The following is a 24380-nucleotide window of genomic DNA, read 5'->3' as shown; positions in this document are numbered from 1 at the left end:
TTGTATTTACTTCTCTCAATTTCTACAACCACTGGAAATTGTGTGAAGAGTTAGGACCTAGAGGCAGATATCTAGATTAGAATCCCAGCTCCGCCATTTATAGCTTCAGTTTCTTTAAAAACAGAGTTGTACAGTCCAGCAGTTGCACTATTGAGCATTTATTCCAGAGAAATTGAAACTTACATTCACACAAAAACCTGTACCTGAATGTTCATAGCAGTTTTATTCCTAATAGTCAAAAACTGGAAACAACCCAAATGTTCTTCAACAGGTGAATGGTTAAACAAACTGGCACGTTTATACTATGCAGCAATAAAAAGAATGAGCTGTTGATACATGTAACAACTAAGATGGATCTGAAGTGAAAAAAGCCACTCTCAAAAGGTTACATACTGGGGCTTCCCTGGTGGCGCGGTGGTTGGGAGTCCGCCTGCCGATGCAGGGGACGCGGGTTCGTGCCCCGGTCCGGGAAGATCCCACATGCCGTGGAGCGGCTGGGCCCGTGAGCCATGGCCGCTGAGCCTGCGCGTCTGGAGCCTGTGCTCCGCAGCGGGAGAGGCCACAACAGTGAGAGGCCCGCGTACAGCAAAGGAAAAAAAAAAAAAAAAAGGTTACATACTGTATGATTTCCTCTATATAGCGCTCTTGAAATATCAAAATTATAGAGATGAAGAGCAGAGTAGTGTTTGCCAGGAGTTAAGGATCAGGGAGAAGGGAGTGGGTGGCTACAAGGGAGCCTCTCGGTGATAGAACAGTTCTATATCTTAATTGTGATGGTAGTTACACATTATCTACATCTGTTATAAAATTGTATAAAACTACACACACATGCACAGACAAATGAGTGCTTGTAAAACTGGTGATATCTGAGTAACCCTTTGTGCACTATACCAATGTCAGTTTCCTGATCTTGATATTTTACTATAGTTATGCAAGATGTTAACGATTGGGGGAAGCTGGGCAAAGGATACATGGGACCTCCTGGCATGTAGTCTGGGAACTTCTTATGAGTCTGTAATTATTTCGAAATAAAAAGTTTTTAAAAAGGGTTGTATTAAGGATTAAATGAGCAAATACATATGAGGTTCTAGTTATAGTACTTGCTTGGTTCATCATAAATACATAATACCTCTACTATATATAAAATAGATAACCAACAAGAACCTACTGTATAGCATAGGGAACTATACTCAATATCTTGTAATAACATATAACGGAAAAAATCTGAAAAAGAATATACATATGTATATATACACACACACATATAAACTGAATAACTTTGCTGTATACCTGAAACTAACACAACTTTGTAAATCAATTATACTTCAATAAAAATAATTTTTTAAAAAGTCACCAAGGTGACATTCTATTAAAACAAATAAAATAAATATATAATGCAAATAATAGTAGCAGCAGCAGCAGTAGTAATGATAGTCTAGCCTTCTAACCTTACTAAGCCTCTCCCTAGGACTATTCCAGCAGTATTCATATTGGTCACTCTGCCCTCACAGGTCTTTCCTCCCTGTGGTCCACTCTACAGTGTAACCAGAGTTCTCTTTCTAAAGTGCCTATTACATATTACTTCATACAAAATTTTTTAATGGCTCCCCATTGTATTTTCATACATTAATTTCTTTTTTTTCAATCATAGTGGAAAGCAGCATTGGAGTCGGCATAGCTTCCAGGGTGCTATAACATATGAATTAAAGATAAAAACAAAAATCTAAAGTGATTGTTCTCACCTTCAAGAAGCTGTTATTTTAAGTGGTATCTTAAAGTTTATTTGATATTGCTGCCTGAAACACTACTGCAAAATTAAATGACTCAGGGCAAAAAGATTTATTGTTATTTTTCATGATTCTGTAGGTTGGCTAAATTGTTCCTTTATTGGTTTCACTTGGCTGTCTCATGTAGCTGAATCCACCTGGAGGGTTGACTGAGTTAGAAGGTCCAAGATGTCTCCACCCACATGTTTGCACATGGTGCTGGCTGTCCATTAAGGTGCTTCAGTTCTTCTCAGTGTGACTTCTCATCTGGTGGACTAGTCTGGCATCCTTACATGGCATTCTCAGGGTAGCATTCTATAAAGGTGAAGGGGGAAGCTGTAAGGCTGCAAGGCCTCTTTGAGGATTAGGCTTTGAAATTGTATAACAGCCCTTCCACCATATTCTGATGATCAAAGCAACTCACCAAGCTAGCCCAAATTCAAGGGAGTGGAAAAATGGAAAAGGACCTTTGTCGCAGACAATTTAGGCTGCTATAATAAAGTACCATAGACTGGGTGGTTTAAACAACAAACTTCTATTTCTCACAGTTCTTGAACTTGGGAAGTCCAAGATCAAGGTGCCAGAAAATTTTGTGTCAACTAGGGACCCACTTCCTATTTCCGAGATGGCTACATTCTCATTGTGTTATAACATGTGAGAGAGCTCTCTGGGGATCTCTTTTATAAGGACACTAATCCCATTCATGAGAGCACTACCCTCATGACCTAATCACCTCCCAAAGGCCCCACCTCCTAATACCATCACACTGGGGGTTAGCATTTCAGTATATTTTGGGGAGACACAAAAATTCAGTCTATAACAATAGTCCACAGAGAGATCAGATTATTTTCTGTTTTCTTAATGTAAGGATGAACAACAGTCCAAAAAGTGACACAGTCACTATAAGAATTTGAAAATGTTTGCTGAGATCTAACAAAAGTAAAAACACAAGTACCAAAGACATTAGATAGCAAGCCAAGAAGGACAGGTTCAAAATCTTCATGAAGTAGAATAATGTGCATAATATGTGGGAGAATCAGCCTTATCTAACTGTTGTGCTACAGTAGTGTTTCCTGAAAACTTGAAGGAGGTTAATCTGTAGAAAGTTCACTGGGTTTTTATTTGAACAGGTTTTAAACAGCTGATTTAACATCTTCCATTAAACTGTTTATTTTTCCTAACCTCTCATTTTCATATAATTTGGTTTTGGCCAGTCACAGTAAGCCACATTACTTTTCTAGAACATAACTCCCAACTGTTGGCAAGAAATTATAGTACTGCATTATGAAATCTTGTCCGTGTACTGAACTATTATAAAAACCCCTCTGTCTGAACTGTAATGGTGGTGCACCCTCACAGAGTACATTCTTTGGTCAGTCTTGCTTCCTACACTCCCCACCATCCCAATTACAGTGGAATATCCTAAACACTTTATTCTTAGCATTAAATTGAAGCATAACTGAGATGGCTTGTTGGCATCTTAGACCATAAATTTGTTCCTGCAGTCTCTTTCTTACCTTATCAGGTGGGAATAGTGTTTGGCTGCTAGAAACAGAGATAAGAAATAACCGTTGCTTAAATAAGATAATAGTTCATTTCTTTGTCTTGTAAAAACAAATTCAGAAATAGTCTAAGACTGGTACGGCAACTCCATAGACTTGTCAAGGACCCATTCTCTTTCTCTCTTTCCTTTGCCATCCTTAGCATGTGGTTTCTATTCTGAAGATCACAGAATGGTTGCTGGATATCCATCCATGATCTAGGCAGAAGGAAGGAGGAAGAAAGGCAGAGGACAAAAGGGGCATACCTTCCATCTTTTAAGAAAACTTTCTAGGGACTTCCCTGGAAGTCCAATGGTTAGGACTCCATGCTTTCACTGCCGTGAGCCTGAGTTCAATCCCTGGTTGGGGAATTAAGATCCTGCAAGCCACATGTGAATGACAAAAAAAAAAAAGAAGGAAAGAAGCCTTTCTAGAATTCCCTACACCGTATTTCCTCTGATCTCATTGACCAGAACTTAGTCATTTGGCCATACTTAGCTATAAGTGAGAGTCAGAAATGGCTTTAGCTGATTGTATAGACTAGATCATTGCAAGTGGAGGTGTGGCTCTCTATCGGATGGGAACTAGTAGTCTTTACCATACTTGCTGCCTGTCTCCTCAGCTGAGTCCGCCGCTGACTGACTGCTTGTTGCTGTTAGGCCCTTCACTCAATAGTCATGAACTAAGTGCTAACTGTGCTAAGCCCTGTCCCAGGAACTGGGAATACAGATACATCTGAGACATCCTCCCTGTCCTGGAGAAGTTATGGATCTTACAGTTTTCCTGCCCTACCCCCCCACCAAGCAGTCACATCTCTCTCTAGGTATCGGGCGTAGGTATTGTTGATTTCTTCTGGTCTTCGGCTTGCCTTTTCACTCTCAGTTTCTTTTGATGACAGGTTTGATACAGTCCAATTTATCGTTGTTGTTGTTATGGTTATGGTTAGTGCTTTTTGTGTTTGCTTAAAAAATATTTGCCTGCTTCAAGGACATAAAGATGTTTTGCTATGGTTTTTTGTTTGTTTACTTTCACATTTAGACCTGCATTCTATTTGGAATTTACTTTTGTTGAGTTGTGTAAAGTTAGAGATCGTGATACACTCATTATTTTCTATAGGGATATCCAGTTGACCAAGCGTCTTTTGTTTAAAAGAATGTCTTTTCCCAACTGCACTGCAATTTGCCTTTGTCATAAATAAAGTAGTCTTATTTGTGTGTGACTTTCTAGGCTCTATTTTTTCATTGATAAGTTTTAGTTACTATACTTGTACAGCTAATTACTATGGCTTTATAACAGATCTTAATATTTTACAGTATAGTCCTCCAATTTTTTTTGTTTTTCAAGGTTGCTTTGACTATTCTTGGCTCCTTGTAGTTCCCTAGGGATTTCAGAATCAGCTTGTCAATTTCTCTTTAAAAGGAGAAGAGTGGGATTTTGATTATGATAGCTTTGAAACTAGAAATCAATTGGGGGAGAATTGACATTTTTACTATGAGTCTTCAACCTGTGAACATGGTATGTCCTTCAATTTTTTTAGACCCTTAAATTCTCTCAAAAATGTTTTCTTGTTTTCAGTGTAGTGGTCTTGCACATCTTTTGTTAGATGTCTTTCTTTTTTTAAAAAAAATGCTGTTGGAAGTTGTGTTTTTATTTTCTTTATTTATTTGATTATTTTATTTTATTTACTTATTGTTTTCGGCTGTGTTGGGTCTTCGCTGCTGTGCGTGGTCTTTTCTCTGGTTGCGGCGAGTGGCGGCCACTCTTCGTTGTGGTGCGCGGGCTTCTCATTGTGGTGGCTTCTCTTGTTGCAGAGTACGGGCTCTAGGCGCGTGGGCTTCAGTAGTTGTGGCACGTGGGCTCTAGAGCACAGTCAGTAGTTGTGGTGCATGGGCTCAGTTGCGCCACGGCATATGGGATCTTCCCAGACCAGGGCTGGAACCCGTGTCCCCTGCATTGGCAGGCAAATTGTTAACCACTGCACCAGGGAAGCCTGAAGTTGTGTTTTTAAAAAACACTAGTTTACAGAAATATAATTGATTTTTATATATTAGCCTTTTATCCAGAAACCTAGATAAATTCACTTATTAATTCTAATAATTATTCTGTAGAATCTTCTGAATTTTCTTGGTACATATTTATATTGTCTATTAATAATATCATCTCTAAATAATGACCTTTTTTCTTTTCTGGTTATTATTCTTATATCTTTTTCTTGACTTGCTATAGTAGCTAGGCCCTCCAGCACAGTGTTGAATAGAAGTGGTGATAATGGTTATCTCTTTCTTCTTTTTTTTTTTTTTTTTGGCGTCACTCTGCGACATGTGGGATATTAGTTCCCTGACCAGGGATCAAACCAGCGCCCCCTGCAGTGGAAGCGTGGAGTCTTAACCACTGGACCTCTAGTGAAGTCCCTCTTTCTTGTTTTCAACCTCAGAAAGTAAGTTTTCAATATTTTATCATTGACTGTGACACTTGTACAACCTTGGTGTTGTTTCCTCCTTAACTGTTTGGAAAAATCCACTGGTGAAACCATCTGCACTTGAGATTTTCTTTATGGAAAGATTTTTAATGATAGATTACATTTCTTTAATATCCATGATGCTGTATGGATATTCTGTATCTTTCGGTGTTGGTTATTTGTATTTTTCAAGAAATGTGTTCATTTCATGCCAAGTGTCACATTTATTGGCATAAAGTTTATCATAACTTCTTGTCTTTTTGATGTCTAAAAATTTCATAGTAATTTGTGTTTTCTCTAATAAGTATTACTAGGGGTTTGTCAATTTTATTAATCTTTTCAAAGAACCAACTTTTTAAAAAATATTTTATAATTTATTTGGCTGCGTCAGGTCTTAGTTGCGGCATGCGGGGTCTTTGTTGCGGCATGCGGGGTCTTCTGTTGCGGTGCGCACAGGCTTCTCTCTGGTTGTGGCACTCAGGCTCTAGAGCGCACAGGCTTAGTTGCCCTGTGGCCTGTGGGATCTTAGTTCCTTGACCAGGGATCGAACCCACATCTACTGCATTGGAAGGCGGATTCTTAACCATTGGACCACCAGGGAAGTTCCAAAGAACCAACTTTTTTTTTTTTCCAAAAAACCAACTTTTGACTTTGTTGATTTTTTCCCTCTATTGTGTGCTTGTTTTCTGTTTCACTCATTTGCTATCCTCTCTGACCTCTAGAGATAGATATCTGTCAATAGATAAAACCACTGATTTTTTTTTTCAGCCTCTCTGCTAATATAGGCAATCTTAGCTTTGCAAGGTACCAGGTTAACTGAAACTCCTAAATGCATATAGGAACTATGTCTTTGCTTAATACATGCAAAGTAAGAACTCTCTACATATGAAATAAGGCTACAACTACATCCCACAAGCTTTAATATATCTTTCTTAGCACTGAGTTCGGCATTTTTACTAATTCTGGTTGTTTTTTTGGTTTTTTTGGCTGTGCTGTGCAGCATGTGGGATCTTAGTTTTCCGACCAGGGATCAAATCTGTGCCCCCTGCATTGGGAGTGTGGAGTCTTAACCACGGGGCTGCCAGGGAAGTCCCTAATTTTGGTTTTACTGTCTTCTTTGACCCATAGATTATTTAGAAGTATAATTTAAAATTTCCAGGTAGTTGGGGTTTTTTAAGGTTTTTATTTATTAATTGTTGTTAATGATCTCTAGGTTACTTTGGTTGTGGTTAAAGAACATACTCTGAATGGCTCAGTTTTCCTGTTATTTGCCCTGTTGGGTTTCCTTGTTTTGTTTTGGCTTTTTCCTCAATTGAGAGCCTAGTATCTGTATCCTTAGCCTTGAAAGACTGTCAGAGACAGTCTTCCCAGCATAGCTCTCAAGTCTGCCTGCCTGCACTGCTTCAAAATCTGGTGATTGTCTTGGTGGTTCCGAATTCCCAAGGTACAAAAAGACAGTCTCCTTGGCACCAGCTGCCCCTTCCCAGAGTGTTACCAATTTCTTGTGTATCTTTCCAGAGACTAACAGAGAAAACTTGCTAGTCCTTTTCAAGTTTTTTCCCCACTGCAGAACTTCTCATGAAATAAAAATCCCATGCGATAGCCCAGTATATACGAGATGGTTGGAGTAGGAGGTCCTGACACATCTTCAGTTTGGAAAACATTGGAGACTTTACAGTGATAATGTTGTTTAACTCCAAGAGAATATTATTGCAGTATTCTTTGTATTAAAAAATGTTTTGTGGGCTTCCCTGGTGGCACAGTGGTTGAGAGTCCGCCTGCCGATGCAGGGGACACGGGTTTGTGCCCCGGTCCGGGAAGATCCCACATGCCGCGGAGCGGCTGGGCCCGTGAGCTGTAGACGCTGAGCCTGTGCGTCCGGAGCCTGTTGCTCCGCAACGGGAGAGGCCACAACAGTGAGAGGCCCACGTACCGCAAAAAAAAAAAAAAAAGTTTTGTTAATGGACATATTTTAAAATGCTAATTTTCTTTTGGTGTTTTAGCTTTTAAAGTTGTGATAAGTTTTGAATCAAAGAAGTAGAGTATAATGTGGTCAACAACTACATGATAATAGTTATTACTTTATGAGAAAAGTATACTTTTATCAATTTGAAAATGATTTTTAATATTTTTTGTGCCAAAAGTTCAAGTAACAGCATTTTCTATGTTCTTTCTCAAAATGGTAAAATTTTCAGTCTGTGAAACTTATCCAAAATTATAATGTAGCCATTGATACTTATTTAAGCTTGGTTTTATAGTGCATATTAAAATTTTAATGATCGTTGCGTGTGTGTGTGTATGTGTGTGTGTGATCACTGTAATATGTTTCAAAAGTTGGACTCAGAATTTTTGGCTGGGAAGTACTTATTTTTGTAGATTTTTCAGGTGAGGCTCCAGAAAATTTAACTTACTCGAAGTCTTTACAGATATTTAATGGTAAATTTGAAACTAAAACTCAGACTTCTTTTTTCCAAATCTAATGTCTTCTAAAATAGGTTTGATAATGGTACATAAGTATAGCCTAGTTATTATAGAAAATATAAAAATAATCCCAATTATTTTTAAAATTAGATTATATTATAAATGCCTTTTCAAAATTGTTCTTTCTCCTTTATATTACATTCTTGAGGATATTCTCTCTATTTCACAGTTTTTTGTTTTCATTTTTTATAGAGTTGGAAAACATTTAAGTCTCAACAAATGAATTCCACACTTGAACTCTGCCGCATTCCTGTGCCACCTCCTCCATTGGAACACTGATCTTAGAACGGAGGTAAAATTATAGAATTTAACTTTGTGAAGGGTAAAGAATGAAGTTCCCATAGTCAGACATGTTAGAATTTTTGGTAATTTTTTGTGGGTAGCTTCTATATATTAAGCAGTTTTACCTAGGAGAATAGTCACATCTTAATTATTGCCTTTGAATTTTACTTTTGAAAGTGTTTCCTTTTTAATAGTTGTGTCTTTTAACTTTTTGTTACCTAAATATTACAGCTCTTGAATTACTGAGTTTATTCAGCATAATTGTATTATCTAGCTACATCTAGATCAGTGCTGATCATAGAATTTCTTTGATAATGTCTGTGTTCTACATCTGTGCTGTCCAATATGGGAGACACTAGCCACATGTAGCTACTAAGTGCTTGAAATGTGGCTAGTGCAACTAAGGAATTGATTTTTTTTTTTAATACAATGTTAGGGTTTTTTTTTTCAGTTTTTTGGCTGTGCCACACGGCTTATGGGATCTTAGTTCCCCAACCAGGGATTGAACCCAGGCCTCCTGCAGTGGAAACGCAGTCTTAACCACTGGCCCACCAGGGAATTCCCAGGAATTGATTTTTAAATTTTATTTTTTTTTAATTAATTAAAACTAACTGGACAGTGCAGCTCTAGTTTTTTCCTTAGGGAATTTGGTATTTACAGTACAGTAATAGCACATGTTAAGTGCTTTGTTTTTGATTTATACCTTGAAATATCTAGATAGTTTTTGGTCTAGTTTGAAAATTTTCAGTAGCATAGCCATTTTTTTACTGTCATATGTTGCTTGATCATTGTATAGGTTTGTTTATACAATAATTTTGGTCCATTAGAAACCCTTGAGAGCAGTTATAATTTTGCTCACTGATGTGTTAATTTATTTAATCTTTAAAAAAAAAAAAAACTTTGACATAGGTACTTATATTATCCCCATTTTATAAATGAGGGATTTGAGGCCACAGGTTAGGTAAGTAACTTTCCCAAGGAAACACAACTTGTAGGTCAAGGAGGTAGAATTCAAACTCAGGCAGTCTAGAGCAAGAGCCTGTCTTCTTTAACCATTAGGCCGTACTGCCTGTTATATCCTTTTTCTCTCTAAATTGACAATTCCTAAAAAAGAATATATATGCTGACTATCAGCTAAGACACAATTTCTACCAGTGTTGTTAATGGAGAACTTACTGTACTTGTGCAAGTACTGTGAGTTTGCTTCCTGGCAAGTAGTTATTGACCTCTTTCAGATCATGTTCCAGCAATTTATTATTTTTTTCATTATGTTTTATTCAGGGCTTGCTAATAAAGGTTGCCATTACCATGGTCACCAAAAAGATAATCATTTTCTGTGATATCCTCTTTATTTTGCTTCATACTCTGGAAGTGAGGCAATATGGGCCCGAATTGATCTGCATGCTAGAATATCAGCTTGACTTTTGCTTTTAAATATAGGTTTTAAACTAAAAATAGAACTACCATATGACCCAGCAATCCCACTACTGGGCATATACCCTGAGAAAACTGTAATTCAAAAAGAGTCATGTACCACAATGTTCATTGCAGCTCTATTTACAATAGCCAGGACATGGAAGCAACCTAAGTGTCCATCAACAGATGAATGGATAAAGAAGATGTGGCACATATATACAATGGAATATTACTCAGCCATAAAAAGAAACGAAATTGAGTTATTTGTAGTGAGGTGGATGGACCTAGAGACTGTCATACAGAGTGAAGTAAGTCAGAAAGAGAAACAAATACTGTATGCTAACACATATAAATGGAATCTAAAAAAAAAAATGGTTCTGAAGAACCTAGGGGTAGGGCAGGAATAAAGACGCAGACATAGAGAATGGACTTGAGGACATAGGGACAGGGAAGGGTAAGCTGGGGCGAAGTGAGAGAGTGGCATGGACTTATATATACTAACAAATGTAAAATAGATAGCTAGTGGGAAGCAGCTGCATAGCACAGGGAGATCAGCTCGGTGCTTATGACCACCTAGAGGGATGGGATAGGGAGGGTGGGAGGGAGACGCAAGCGGGAGGAGATATGGGGATATATGTATATGTATAGCTGATTCACTTTGTTTTAAAGCAGAAACTAACACACCATTGTAAAACAATTATACTCCAATAAAGATGTTAAAATAAATAAACAAATAAAATAAATAAATATAGCTTTTATACATCAGATGATGGGATGGGTGTAACACAGTAGAAGAAATGATTTTCAGAATTCCATATTGTCTGTTTAAATAAAAAGAGGGCTTGCAGTATGTTTATAACTGTGTTTGTAGCTACCTCTAAATACTAAAAGATGCTGATTCTAGTTAGAAAACATATATTTAAAAAATTTCTCTGTAACCAGTACTGTTCTGTTTTCCAAGTGAAGGTACTAAAATATATTTATAGGATTTTAGATTTAGAAAGTAATTTATCATTGTAGTGACCTGAAGCCCAAAGGGTTTAAGCGATTTGTCCAAGGTCATATAAGCTATGTGGTTCATTGATTCAATGAATATACATTAAGTATCTGTCATATGTCTAGATACCATAATATACTTGTTAGCATTGAGTCCATAGTGAGCCCTCAAATGCTAGCAGAACAGAAAAGGACCCTGTTCTCATGGAATTTGTGACCTGATGGGAAAGATAGACAATAAGGTTTAATATACAAGGTATAAAATCCAAAGCCCTAGGAAGGAAATGAACCATATATGTTGGAATGGAAAATACTGGAGAAGGGAGAAAGGGCTCCTATTTAGATAAAGTGATCAAGAAAGGCCTGCTGAGATTAACAGGATTGGAAGGAGCCAGTTATTTAAATAGCGATTGTAGGACAGCATTCCAGGCTGGAACAGTCCACACAGAATCCCTAGGGTGAAGGTGTGCATGAAGCTCTAGAGGAACTGAAATGAGAATATGGCCAGAACATAGGAAACTGTGGTAGGGGAGAAGTATGAGCTGTAAGAAAGGGACCACGTTACATTTTTCAACCATAGATTTTATTTTATTTATTTTTTTAAAGTAAGGGTTTTTGGTCTTGTTTAGTTTTTTTATTTACTTATGGCTGCCTTGGGTCTTTGTTGCTGCACACGGGCTTTCTCTAGTTACGGGGAGCGGGGACTACTCTCCGTTGCCATGCTCGGACTTCTCATTGCACTGGCTTCTCGTTGCGGAGCACGGGCTCTAGGCGCACAGGCTACAGTAGTTGTGGCATGTGGGCTCAGTAGTTGTGGCATGCAGGCTCAGTAGTTGTGGTGCATGGGCTTAGTTGCTCCGTAGCATGTGGGATCTTCCTGGACCAGGGATAGAACCCGTGTCCCCAGCATTGGCAGGCAGATTCTTAACCACTGTGCCACCAGGGAAGCCCAAGAATAATTTTTAAAAGTCTTATGTGATTATATGGATATGCTTATGCTCTTATCCTTTAAACATTTTGTTTCATTTTAATAAAGGATTGTGTCTTACTTCCTACTTAAATTTGTTAATAAATTACTGTCTTAAAATTAGTATCATTAAAATTGGGGAAATACGTTAGTGTTTTGGTTATAATTATTATTAACACCACTATGTTCTTCTATCTAAAGTTAATTAACTTGCAGTCATTTAAAAAATGGTATTGGTAGAAACTAAAGTGATTTGGTGTGCCAAATTTGTGGTTATAGGAGAGATCATACAGGAATTTAAAGTAAGAAATTTAACCTGGATGTGATACTTTTTTTTTTTTAACTGAAGGGTGGTCATCAGGATTACTTGGAAAACTTTTTCAAAATATATATTCTGGGCCCTATATCAGATAAGGATTCTGATGCAGTATATATTACATTTAAAAATTTTGTGTTTCTTTCAAAAAATAATGTTTGGTTTTCTTTTTTATTTTAAGATCTGTGCTGATGTTTTTTGTAAAGAGTTTGAAAAACATTTTTGATTAATTGTACTTGCTTTTTCTTATCCCTTTCTATAACGTAGTCAACATTTTAAAAAACCTTCTAATTCATTGTAGTTAGTAAAAAGATAACTTATTAGTTTATAAATTTTTCCTAAAACATAGAAGTCTTAATTTAAGCGATTTTCAGTATTTTAAATATTTATCTAAAAACTTGTTTGTTTGTTTTTTTTTTTTTTTTTTTTTGTGGTACGTGGGCCTCTCACTGTTGTGACCTCTCCCGTTGTGGAGCCAGACTCCAGACCCGCAGGCTCAGCGGCCATGACTCACGGGCCTAGCCGCTCTGTGGCATGTGGGATCTTCCCGGACCGGGGCACGAACCCATGTCCCCTGCATCGGCAGGCGGACTCTCAACCACTGCACCAGCAGGGAAGCCCTCGTTTTGATTTTTTAAGAAAGTGTTTATTTTTATGTGTGTAACAACAGCTAATTTGAAATAATGAAAAAGAATCACAGTCGCAGCAGGAAAATATAAACTTTTAACCCTTGAACAACACTGGTTTGAACTGTGCAGATACATTTATACTCAGATTTCTTTTCAATAAATATCAATCATGCAGTGCTACACAATGCATGGTTGGTTGAATCTGCTGATAGGGAGGGCCAGCTCTGGGACTTGAGTATTGTTGGATTTTGGTATCTGCAATGGGTCTGGAACCAGTTGTCCACAGAAGATTATACTTAGGAATCAATTTAATTTGAATGTGTTGATCTATATGAAGAAAACACAAAATTTATACAGACATATAGAAGATTTTTATTAAAAAAATATTTATTTATTTGGCTATGCCGGGTCTTCATTGCAACACGCAGGATCTTTTAGTTGCGGCATGTGGGATCTAGTTCTCTGACCAGGAATCAAACCCGGGCCCCCTGCATTGGGAGCATGGAGTCTCAACCACTGGACCACCAGGAATTCCTAAAAGAAGATTTTTAATAAAGAGCAGTGCCATGCTTCTGTATTGGATAACTCAATTAGGTGAAGATGTCACTTGAAATTAATTTGTAAATTTAATTCCAATAAGGATAGAGTATGGGAAAGAAACTTATCATTAGAAGTCTAATCAACTGGAAGAATAAGCAGGCAATAATAATAAAATACATTTTTAGGAAAAAGAATTATTATGGGACTTGTACTATTATAAAGTGCATTATAAAGCCACAGTAATTAAAATATTATAGTCCTGGTACCAAATTAATGGGAAAAGTAGCTCAGAAATAGTTCCAAATATACGTGGGACTTTTAGTGTATGATAAAAATAGTGTTGCAAGTTAGAAAAAAATGGACATGCAAACAAGGTGTTAGAACAACTGAGAAAACAGTTTTTATTGGGAGAAAACATTGTTAGATCTTAATCTCATATTGCATTCTAAAATAACTTTCAGGTTGTTTAAAGAGTAAACTATAGATGTGGGGTTTTTTTGGGTTTTTTTTTTTTTTTTTTTTTTTTTTTTTGCGGTACGCGGGCCTTTCACTGCTGTGGCCTCTCCCATTGCGGAGCACAGGCTCCGGACGCGCAGGCTCAGCGGCCATGGCTCACGGGCCCAGCCGTTCCGCGGCATGTGGGATCTTCCCAGACCGGGGCACGAACCCGTGTCCCCTGCATCGGCAGGCAGACTCTCAACCACTGCGCCACCAGGGAAGCCCTAGATGTGGTTTTTAACTTTAGAAGATTCAAGCCTTTACTAAACAAGCAGACTGATTTTTAAAATACAGTAAAATATATTGTGGTATCTTTTTTGCCATGCCTCTTTCAAATACATTACAGCATTCTGTGTATTAAATTTTTAATGTTTTGGTAACTAGTACTCACTTGAATGTTCTGATACCGATTTTTGTTGTTCTAGTTTTAAAAGTCATATACATCATATAAACAAATGTAGAAAAATTGAGTTATTTAGATTTAGATTTTTTTAGATTTCAGTGCTAAGGTATTAACTTTATAAATAGAGCAGGAAGAAATTATTTTGTATATGTAACAATCGTATGCTCTTTAAAATTATATGATGGATTATGGTTTTGAGAATTTATTTGTATTTGCATATGCTATTAATAATATTTATATCCTGTGACCTTAAAAATTCAAATTCAAGGGCTTCCCTGGTGGCACAGTGGTTGAGAGTCCACCTGCCGATGCAGGGGACACGGGTTCGTGCCCCAGTCCGGAGGATCCCACATGCCGCGGAGTGGCTGGGCCCATGAGCCATGGCCGCTGGGCCTGCGTGTCCAGAGCCTGTGCTCCGCGGCAGGAGAGGCCACAACAGTGAGAGGTGAGAGGCCCGCGTACCAAAAAAAAAAAAAAAAAAAAAAAAATTCAAATTCAAGTTTTAGAATTTATACTACAGAAGATAACAATAGAAAACATAAGTATGTACAAGGATGTGTATTGCAGCATTTTTTTGTAATATAAGGAAGTTGAAAACAGATTTGTTTATTAGTAAATAAATAAGTTATGGGATTATACTTATAATTAGTTACACCCATTAAAAAGAGTGAGCTTGAACTATAGGTCTTTCATATATTTTTGAGAATTGAAAGAGCAATTATAGAATACTATGTACAATGAACACAACTATATTTAAACTGTATACACACACATATACATACATGCATATACGTAAACATGTATGTGAAGAAAAATACATACCAAATGGTTAACTCTGTTTATCTTTGTGGGTGGGGGAGGTAGTTAGGTTAAGTTCCTTTTTTTAATAGACATATACTATTTATAATAACTATTTTAAAATTATTTAATAATTGAATATCAACTATTCATATTTATAGCTAAGGATATTTGTAAAATTAGAGGTAATAGTTGTGGTACAGAGGAAGAATAGCTTTTTAAGTTTCCAGTAAATAAAAAGCAAAAATCAATCATTATTAAAATTCAGCCGTGGAAATAAAGGAGTTTTGTGTGTTTTTTTTAAGTTCCTATTTTCTTTATTTCGGAAAATAAGTCCTTTCTGTCACCACTAGAATGAAATTGTGGTTTTCTTCTTTACATGGTAGTATATTTATTGAAAGTATTTACCTCCTTTTCTGGAGTACTTCTCAAAGAGGACGTAAAATTCAGTCTATTTTTCCTCAGTCTTGTGGCCTGCTGAACTCATTAGTGATAATGAGGTGGTAGAAGGAGATGTTGTAAGTAATATCAACAAAACAGCCCCTCTTGTTTATACTTTCATAAGAGACTTGGGTTAAAAGGGAAATATTAAAGGGAGATTCAGATGTTAGAATTTATCCCTAAAAAAATTATTTCCAGAGAAAATAATGTAGGCATTGCTTTTACTTTTTATACTTTATTTGAAGCTTAATAAAAATGGAACCTACTTTATTTTTCAGGTACTTTGTAAATAAAAACCATTTTTATTATCAGTAGCTATTTTGTTTTTTTTTTTTTTTTTAACTTCCAGAGACTTGACTTAGTAGGAACTCTCAGAGCAAGTGCTATATATAGCAAGCCTGGAATATTTTTAGTCTTCTTTTTCTCTTTTTCTTTTTTGAATTTCTTGTTTGTATTCTTCACCTAATTCTTTTTTTTTCTTTTTTAATTTATTTTTGGTTGCCTTGGGTCTTTGTTGCTGTGCGCGGGCTTTCTCTAGTTGTGGCGAGCGGGGGCTACTCATGGTTGCGGTGCGTGGACTTCTTATTGCGGTGGCTTCTCTTGTTGCAGAGCACGGGGTCTAGGTGCGTGGGCTTCAGTAGTTGTGGCTCGTGGGTTCTAGAGCGCAGGCTCAGTAGTTGTGGCGCACAGGCTTAGCTGCTCCGCGGCATGTGCGATCCTCCCAGACCAGGGCGTGAACGCGTGTCCCCTGCATTGGCAGGCGGACTCCCAACCACTGCACCACCAGGGAAGCCCCTAGTCTTCTTGCTAATGGGAATTTTGCAGCTAGCTTTGAAAGAGTGTTCTCTGCATCATAGCCAGGTAAGCCTTTCAAACCTTTAATCTTATCCTCAGTCACTTTCCATACTTAATGTAGACTAGAAGATCTTGTTTATTATAACATCAGCCCATGCCTCTCTCTCTCTGCCCTCAACCATGCCCCTTGCTCTCTGTGCTCCTAACCACTTGGATATTCTTTCAGATTCTACATCTTCCTATGTTATTTTCTTGCCACAGACCTTTTATTTTTTATTTTATTTTTTTTTTGCGGTACGCGGGCCTCTCACTGTCGTGGCCTCTCCTGTTGCGGAGCACAGGCTCCGGATTCGCAGGCTCAGCAGCCATGGCTCACGGGCCCAGCCGCCCCACGGCATGTGGTATCTTCCCGGACCGGGGCACAAACCTGTGTCCCCTGCATCAGCAGGCGGACTCCCAACCACTGCGCCACCAGGGAAGCCCCCACAGAACCTTTTTATATGCTGTTCCCTCTTTCTAGAATGTTCCTTCACTATTCCCCTTGATTCCTACTGATCTTTGATATCTCAGTTTAAGTGCTACCTCAGAGAAACCTTCATCAGCACTTTTACGCTTTCGTGTACCTTTCCTTCTTACTCCTTGTCTCTGCAAAAATGTGTTTAGCCTCCTCCACTAGGGAAGTGCCCCATTAGAGTGAGTCTACATCTGATTCTGTTTACCATTGTACTTCCAGCTCCTAGCATAATGGCAGGTATATAGTTTTTGCTTAAGAAATACTTATGGGGGACTTCCCTGGTGGTCTGGTTAAGAATCTGCCTTCCAATGCAGGGAATGTGGGTTCGATCCTTGGTCAGGGAACTAAGATCCCACATGCTGCGGGACAACTAGAGAGCCCGCGTGCCACAACTAAGATCCGACACAGCCAAAAATAATAATGAATTATTATTAAGAAAGAAAGAAATATTTATGGAATGGATTGATGAATTTCTGACTGAATCATTCCTTTGCTTTTTGGTCAGTTGCCTCCTTGAGTTCTTTCTGAGAAGCTTCCAGGGGCAACTGCCTTAGGATATTTAGCCCATTATTTATAACTGAAAGTTATAATGTATGATGGATCTAGGCTTGTTATTTTATTTTTTATAGTTAAATTTTTTTTAAAGAGGTGTAATTTGCATAGAGCAAGATACACAGTAATGATAATTATGTCATGGAGTCCATTTTTAGGTGAAGTACTAGGTTATACAGAGTACTTAGTACTACTTAACTAATTGGTACTTGAAAGAAAAAAAGAAAATTCTGACTGATTTGAACAATCATTGTAGTAAATATAGGAACCTTACAAAATGACTTCTTTGAAGGACATTATCATTAGGAAGTGTAGTTGTGCTCTATTTCATAAAGTTGTTTTTAAGAGTCTCATTTCTTCACGAGTTTATAACTTGGGAGTCCATATCTATTAATGGGCTTTAGTGAATCAGTGAACTTCCTGAAATTATTTGTAAAATCATGTACGTGCAGGCATCATATTTATCTTTTTCTGAAGTAGGGATCAGTACATAGTTTTGCTCAGCTATCAAAGGGGGTCTGTAACTTTGTGCTTTTGCCCCGCCCCAAAAAAGGTTAAGAACCGTTGTTTTATATCATGTATATTATGATTTATATGTAGAGTTAGTTCATCGATCCTTTATTTTTCCCCCTTGAAGTTCATTATGGAACACTTCAAACCTATAACAAAGTAGAGTAGTGTAATGAAACTTGTATACCAGTTAGCTTCAGTGGTTATCAACTTACGGCCAGTCATATTTTATCTATACCCAATGCACTCTCCTCCTTTGGCTACCCTCATCCCGATTATTTTAAAGCAAATCCCAGGGCTTCCCTGGTGGCGCAGTGGTTAGGAATCCGCCTGCCAATGCAGGTGACACGGGTTCGAGCCCTCATCTGGGAAGATCCCTCATGCCGCAGAGCAACTAAGCCCGTGCGCCACAACTACTGAGCCTGCGCTCTAGAGCCTGTGCTTCGCAACAAAAGAAAGCACCGCAATGAGAAACCCGAGCACCACAACAAAGAGTAGCCCTCACTCTCCGCAACTAGAGAAAGCCCGCGTACAGCAACGAAGACCCAATGCAGCCAAAAATAAATAAATTTAAATATATATATATTTTTTAAAAAAGGAAATCCCAGATATCATTTCACCAGTAAATATTTCAGTGTGAATCTTGCAAGCGATAAACAGTATTTTAAAAAACCTAACTATAGGGACCTCTATGGCTGTCCAGTTGCTAAGATTCTACGCTTCCACTGCCGGGGTGGGGTGGGGCGGGAGACAAGTTCGATCCCTGGTTGGGGCACTAAGATCCCACGTGCCACACGATGTGGACAAAATAATAAATAAATTGTATTTAAAAAATAAATAAGTAAAAAGCCTAATTATAATACCATTATCAAATATAAAAGTAACCTATAATAATTCCTTGAATTAGTGTCATCCAATATTAAGTAATAAGTCATACAATAAGTCATGTTTAACCTTTTCCAATTGTGTTATGCTCTTTTTTATTGTTTGAATCAATCCAAATAAGATTCATACTTTGGTTCTTGATTTTTCTTAACATATCTTTTAATCTGCTGTCTCTTTTTTCCTCTTGCAATTTATTTGAATAAATCCACCAGTCCATCTTAAGAGCATTTGCTACTTGAGAATAAGGGGCATTTCTTACTCCTTTTTGTACTCCTTGCTTATATAATACTTGGTATAGTGTATTATATATGGATATTTAGGGAAAGGAAGGGGTTTAGAAAATCTCATTTCTTTTTTTTAGATAGAAATTTATTATGGAATATGACACATATCGTCTTTTTGATAAATATGTCTTTTTAATAAAGGAACTTTCATTTCATTTGCTCTGGAGACATTTCCCTCCCTGCCCAAGAAATTCCTTTTTTCTTTTGGTTACCTTTTGAGCCTTAAATTTAAAACCAAAAACCTTCTGTTGTTTGTCTCACTTAAAAAATAATACATACCAATTTTTATTTTTTTTTATAATTCAAAGTTACATAATTAGAATATCCTCAGTAATCCTTCCTTCAGAGGCCAACACTTAATAGTTTAGCATATATATTTTTCCTCCCAGCTTTTTCACATTTATATAATTTTTAGTGGAATTATTATAGCTTATATACTGTTGTACAACTTGCTTTTTCTATCTGGCTATTTTTCCATTTTTAGAAAACATATAAATCTACCTACTTCAAAGGCCTTATTTCATATAATATATATATATATGTTTATAGCTGTACATATAACCCTTGATTTCTAATTTTTTTACCTTTGTAAAAATCTGTCACAGTGTTCTATTATGTATAACTTTTTCCAGTTGTATGTGCCAGTTGTATATTTGGTAAAAGCTCTAGGCATAGACTGTGCATTTGTCTTGGGTAATGTGCAGTTTGATTTTACTTAGTAAACTTGTTTTTGCTACTTTGGAGTATAATTGGAAAATAGAAAAGCATTAGGAAAATAGATTTCAAACGTATCATTAAAAATAGAACTTATTTCTTATAAACAGTTCTGTTTTAATTGAACACTAGTCTAAAAGTAAGCCTCCTTATCTAAAATATACACTAGATGAGTTTCTCCTTTAGTGAAAGGCACACATCATTTACCTTTGATAGTTCCTGTAAGTAACACTGTCCTCAAGTTCAGTGCCTTTTTCTTTCAGAGAGAAAAGAGGAATAGAAGGTAGAAGAAGATGCTGGGATCTGAACGTGGCGTTGTGGAAGAATGGTTATCAGAATTCAAGGTAGATTGGATTGAGGATAAGAATGTGTCATATGATTCTATATATCAGTAATTCAGTTATACATGTTCATGGAAAAACTGAAACAAAAGTTATGAAGTAGGAATGGCAAAATATGAAATAACATGTTTCTATAGCTGCACCTCTTTAAAAATTTTAGGCACTAATGTGAATAATGGCTAGAAGGTAATGTAAAAATGAAGCTAGTAAACTTGTTTTTGCTACTTTGGAGTATAATTGATATGGATTGATATCAATGGATTGATAAGGTGATATATAAATTTTAAGATATATTCAGTAAAAGAGGGGAAGCCTCCAAGTTTTAATAAGGCACAGAAATGAGATTTGTGCCTTATATTTTTATTTCCTGTGATTAAAAATTCACTCATTAATTTGATTGAAAACTGTATAATTTATAAACACTATGGAAATAAGTGTTTTGTGAACATAAAATACAAGAATTGAAATATATCCCACACTCAGGGACATCCCTGGCGGTCCAGTGGTTAAGCCTTCGCCTTCCAATGCAGGGGGTGTGGGTTTGATCCCTGGTTGGGGAGCTAAGATCCCACATGCCTCGCGGCCAAGAAAACAAAATGCAAAACTGAAGCAATATTGTACCAAATTCAATAAAAAGACTTAAAAAAATGCACATCTCATTAAAAACAAAAGTATTTATTGCACACTAATTTTTTAGACTAGATTATAAGGTGACTCATTTCAGCATATCTTGGTGTAATGTGTGATTTCTAATCATTTCTCATTGTTGAGTAGTTAGAAGAATTGTATAACATCCTAACTAATTTGATTTATTAACTCTCATGGTTATTTCTTATATTAATTATTTTTACTTTTCTTAGTTGACTCAATTATAAATCTTTTCAAGAGGAACTCATATAAAATAAAGTTTCTAACTTCTCAAATATTAAGTTCATTTTTGGTTTCCTTTGATGTTTTCTTTTAGGCATTACCTGACACTCAGATCACCAATTATGCAGCAACTTTACACCGGAAAAAAACACTGGTACCAGCCCTGTATAAAGTTATTCAAGATTCGAATAATGAGGTAGGAGAGTTTATAAGAAAAGTAATTTTAATGTAGTACATAATGAAATATGTGCACTAAAACACATATATATAAGTTTTGCAGTTTTCCTTCTTTTTTTAAATCCTTCCAGTGGGACTGGAAAACTTTCTTTCTGCTATTTTTCATTCTGATAGTTGCTTTGGCTTTCCCCATGACCTCCCTCTCCATATTTTTTAATGTTTTGATTAAATTTGTTCCTGTTGAGGACAGTATGTTTTGATTCTTGATTTGAGTGACCACCATCTCAGTAGATTATTTATTTAATTTGCAACTTTTCTGTTTCCTGTTCTGGAATGTTTCCTTTCCTGGAGTCCAAATTTTAACCATATACTGATTGAGATTTATTAATTTTAAGTATTGTTTGCAGTCCTTTTATTGACGGTAAAGAACTATGGGTAATCACTCTAATTAGTGAATTCAGTCAAACTGGTAACATGAAATGATGCTGCTGTAAGTTTAGTTTGAAAATGATCAGAGAAAGCCTAAATAGTCAGGATCAGTAAACTTAGAATAACAGTTTCCTATTATTTAGCCTGTGCTAGAAGGGAAAAAAGGTGCAGCTATTGGCTCTATGTGTTAACTTACACAAAATACACACATTTTCTTTCCATTAACACAATAGTATGACATACAGTTTTATCACCACTGGATTCATGTATGCTTTAAAATGAAATGAAAGGAACACACAGGAAAGTAGCTTCTTATCTTCCCAGATACAGCCTCCAAGAGTGCCTCTGCTGTGTACTGGAGTGAGTTTGAAGAAGTTCAGGTAATCATCTCCTAACCAGCAGCTTAACTTAAAGTGCATCTTCATTTTTGTACTATCACTAAAAGCTTGCTTATTGACCTCTTTCTTTCCTATCTCCTAAACTTGGATTGGCTCTCAGTTGGGCTTGCATCTGTTGCTATTTGTAGCAGCAACCGCAGGATTCATTTGCTTCTTTTTCTCTTGCTATGTATTTTTGAATGTTTTATAACTTTAGGTATGGTAATGGACATATATGCGTATCCTTCTTGGTCAGGAGTTTTCAAAATTCTGTGTGAATATTGAATGTATGTATCCCTTGTTTTGCACTGTCTTAACATTAAGCTTTGCTTATTAAAATGCATTTGTTTCATGCTTTCTCTTTAAATTGTAAGCTCTTCATGGGCAGTGGTCGTATATTCTATATCTGTTAACATATATATCTGTTAATTCCCTAGAATCCAGTATTTTATCATGTGCATAATGAACACTTAATAAATATTGATTAGAAGAATAGTGAAATACATGGGATTCTCTGGCGGTCCAGTGGTTGGAACTCCACGATTTCATTGCCAAGGGCACGGTTTCAGTCTCTGGTTGGGGAAGTGAGATCCTGCAAGCCACGCGGCCAAAAAAGAATCACCGGGGGGAAAAAAAAGAGTAGTAAAATACAAAATGAGATTCTAAAATGCTGTCGTTTTCATTAGGACTCACAAGTATGTGAAATGTATTGGCTTCTATTTTTTCTTTTATGCTTTGGAAGCTGTGATATTATAAGAATTAACTCACTGTATATTGTCATACTTCATAATACTAATGTGTGAGACTTTGTCAAGGCTAGAAATAGAAAAATTGCAACTTGAGAGACTCAAGCTCAAGACCCAGCAGTCATTATAATCAACCAGTTACTAGAAAAGGTCTGTCTTTCCGTCCTTTCTCCTGTCAGGTCATAAGATTCTAACCATGCATTCATACTTCAGAAAAACAGAGTGTTAAGTTCCGTAGAATCTCAAAGCAATTCTGGACTTCAGTTCTAGAAGGAGAATGCTTTTAGTCCTGATTTTGTTATATTCTGAAACATAAATGTATTATTTACTTAATAAGAAACAAATTTGCCTTAAACACCATGAAAGTTCTTAAGAAAGTATATTTCCTAGAAGTTCTTTTTTTGTTGTTTTGTTTTGTTTTGTTTTTTGGCCGTGCCATGTTGCACAAGAGAGATCTTAGTTCCCCAACCCGGGATCGAACCCGGGCCACGGCAGTGAAAGCGCTGAGTCCTAACCGCTGGACCGCAAGGGAATTCCCAAAGAAGTTTAATATTACATATCATGGCCAACCTGTACTACAGCTCAAGTTTTAATCTCTAGACCAACATGTTGCTTTATTTTTCTCCTTTCCCTCCTTCCAGATCCCTTAGTCACTCTAGCAGTTCTTCCACTTCAAGGAGACCATTAACCCTATTGCTTTTTTATGATTTGGTTGTCCTTTTGCCTCCCTTCAATGTCTCACTTCCTTCAAATGTCTCACTTGCCTCTTTTCTTAGCTAAATTTTCTTGATCCATCATTACAGTCATTCCCTTGCAAACATTCTGAGCTCCTTTGCCTGTCATTCCCTTAGTTCATATTCTTTGGGCAAAATCTCAACACTGGATAAAACCCAGCCATCCACTTCATGCCTGTACCTGAGCGGCTGAACGTACCTGGAAAAAAACACAATTTTGTTAACTTTTTCCATTTAAATGCAGGACTAAAAATCATAAATGAGCACATAATATTTCATTGGTACAACTGTCCCAGTGTTCATTTTATACCTTCTCTTTCCTCACACTTACTGCCCTTCCTCCTCATTTTCAGTTTGCCTTCTGTGTCATTATAAAAGAAGAAAATAGTTGGAAACTCTATTCTCCCATTCAAATCTACCACTCTACCAGCATCTCTACCCACACTCTCCTGCCATTTCTGCTGTTCGGTAGATGAAGTGTCTCAGGTTGTATCAAAGGCCATCTCTTCCACTTAGGCCTGAATCCCATCTTCTCTAACTACCTCAAAGATTGCTACTGCAGTTATCCCCTCCCTTTCCTATGTCACTGATTCCTTTTTTCTTAAAACAGCAGTGTTTTTTTTTTAATTAATTAATTAATTTATTTGTGGCTACGTTGGGTCTTCATTGCTGCGTGAGGGCTTTCTCTAGTTGTGGCGAGCAGGGACTACTCTTCATTGTGGTGCACAGGCTTCTCATTATGGTGGCTTCTCTTGTTGCAGAGCATGGGCTCTAGGCGTGCGGGCTTCAGTAGTTGTGGCATGCGGGCTCAGTAGTTGTGGCTCGCAGGCTCTAGAGTGCAGGCTCAGTAGTTGTGGCACCCAGGCTTAGCTGCTCTGTGGCACATGGGATCTTCCCGGACCAGGGCTCGAACCCATGTC

General features: G+C 37.1%; 1 protein-coding gene across 3 annotated transcripts in view; it reads left to right on the top strand.

The window, feature by feature from the left end:
* HYCC2 (hyccin PI4KA lipid kinase complex subunit 2) overlaps positions 1 to 24380 on the top strand; it is a 68035-nt gene that overhangs the window by 5572 nt on the left and 38083 nt on the right. Inside the window, exons 3-6 of one of the 3 annotated variants that reach the window (XM_082841867.1) lie at positions 5641 to 5744; positions 8439 to 8538; positions 20050 to 20130; positions 21092 to 21193. In XM_082841867.1, coding sequence (XP_082697993.1) covers positions 20080 to 20130; positions 21092 to 21193 — 153 coding nt within the window. In that variant the 5' untranslated portion in view covers positions 5641 to 5744; positions 8439 to 8538; positions 20050 to 20079. Of the gene's footprint in view, positions 1 to 4663; positions 5745 to 8438; positions 8539 to 20049; positions 20131 to 21089; positions 21194 to 21927; positions 21984 to 24380 lie in introns of those variants that run through there. The other 2 variants (XM_082841869.1, XM_082841868.1) reach the window with 2 other exon arrangements.

This window comes from Leucopleurus acutus (assembly GCF_964270905.1).
Source record: "Leucopleurus acutus genome assembly, chromosome: 6".
NCBI classification, from domain to species: Eukaryota; Metazoa; Chordata; class Mammalia; order Artiodactyla; family Delphinidae; genus Leucopleurus; species Leucopleurus acutus.
This window is presented reverse-complemented; position numbering and strand designations above follow the sequence as displayed.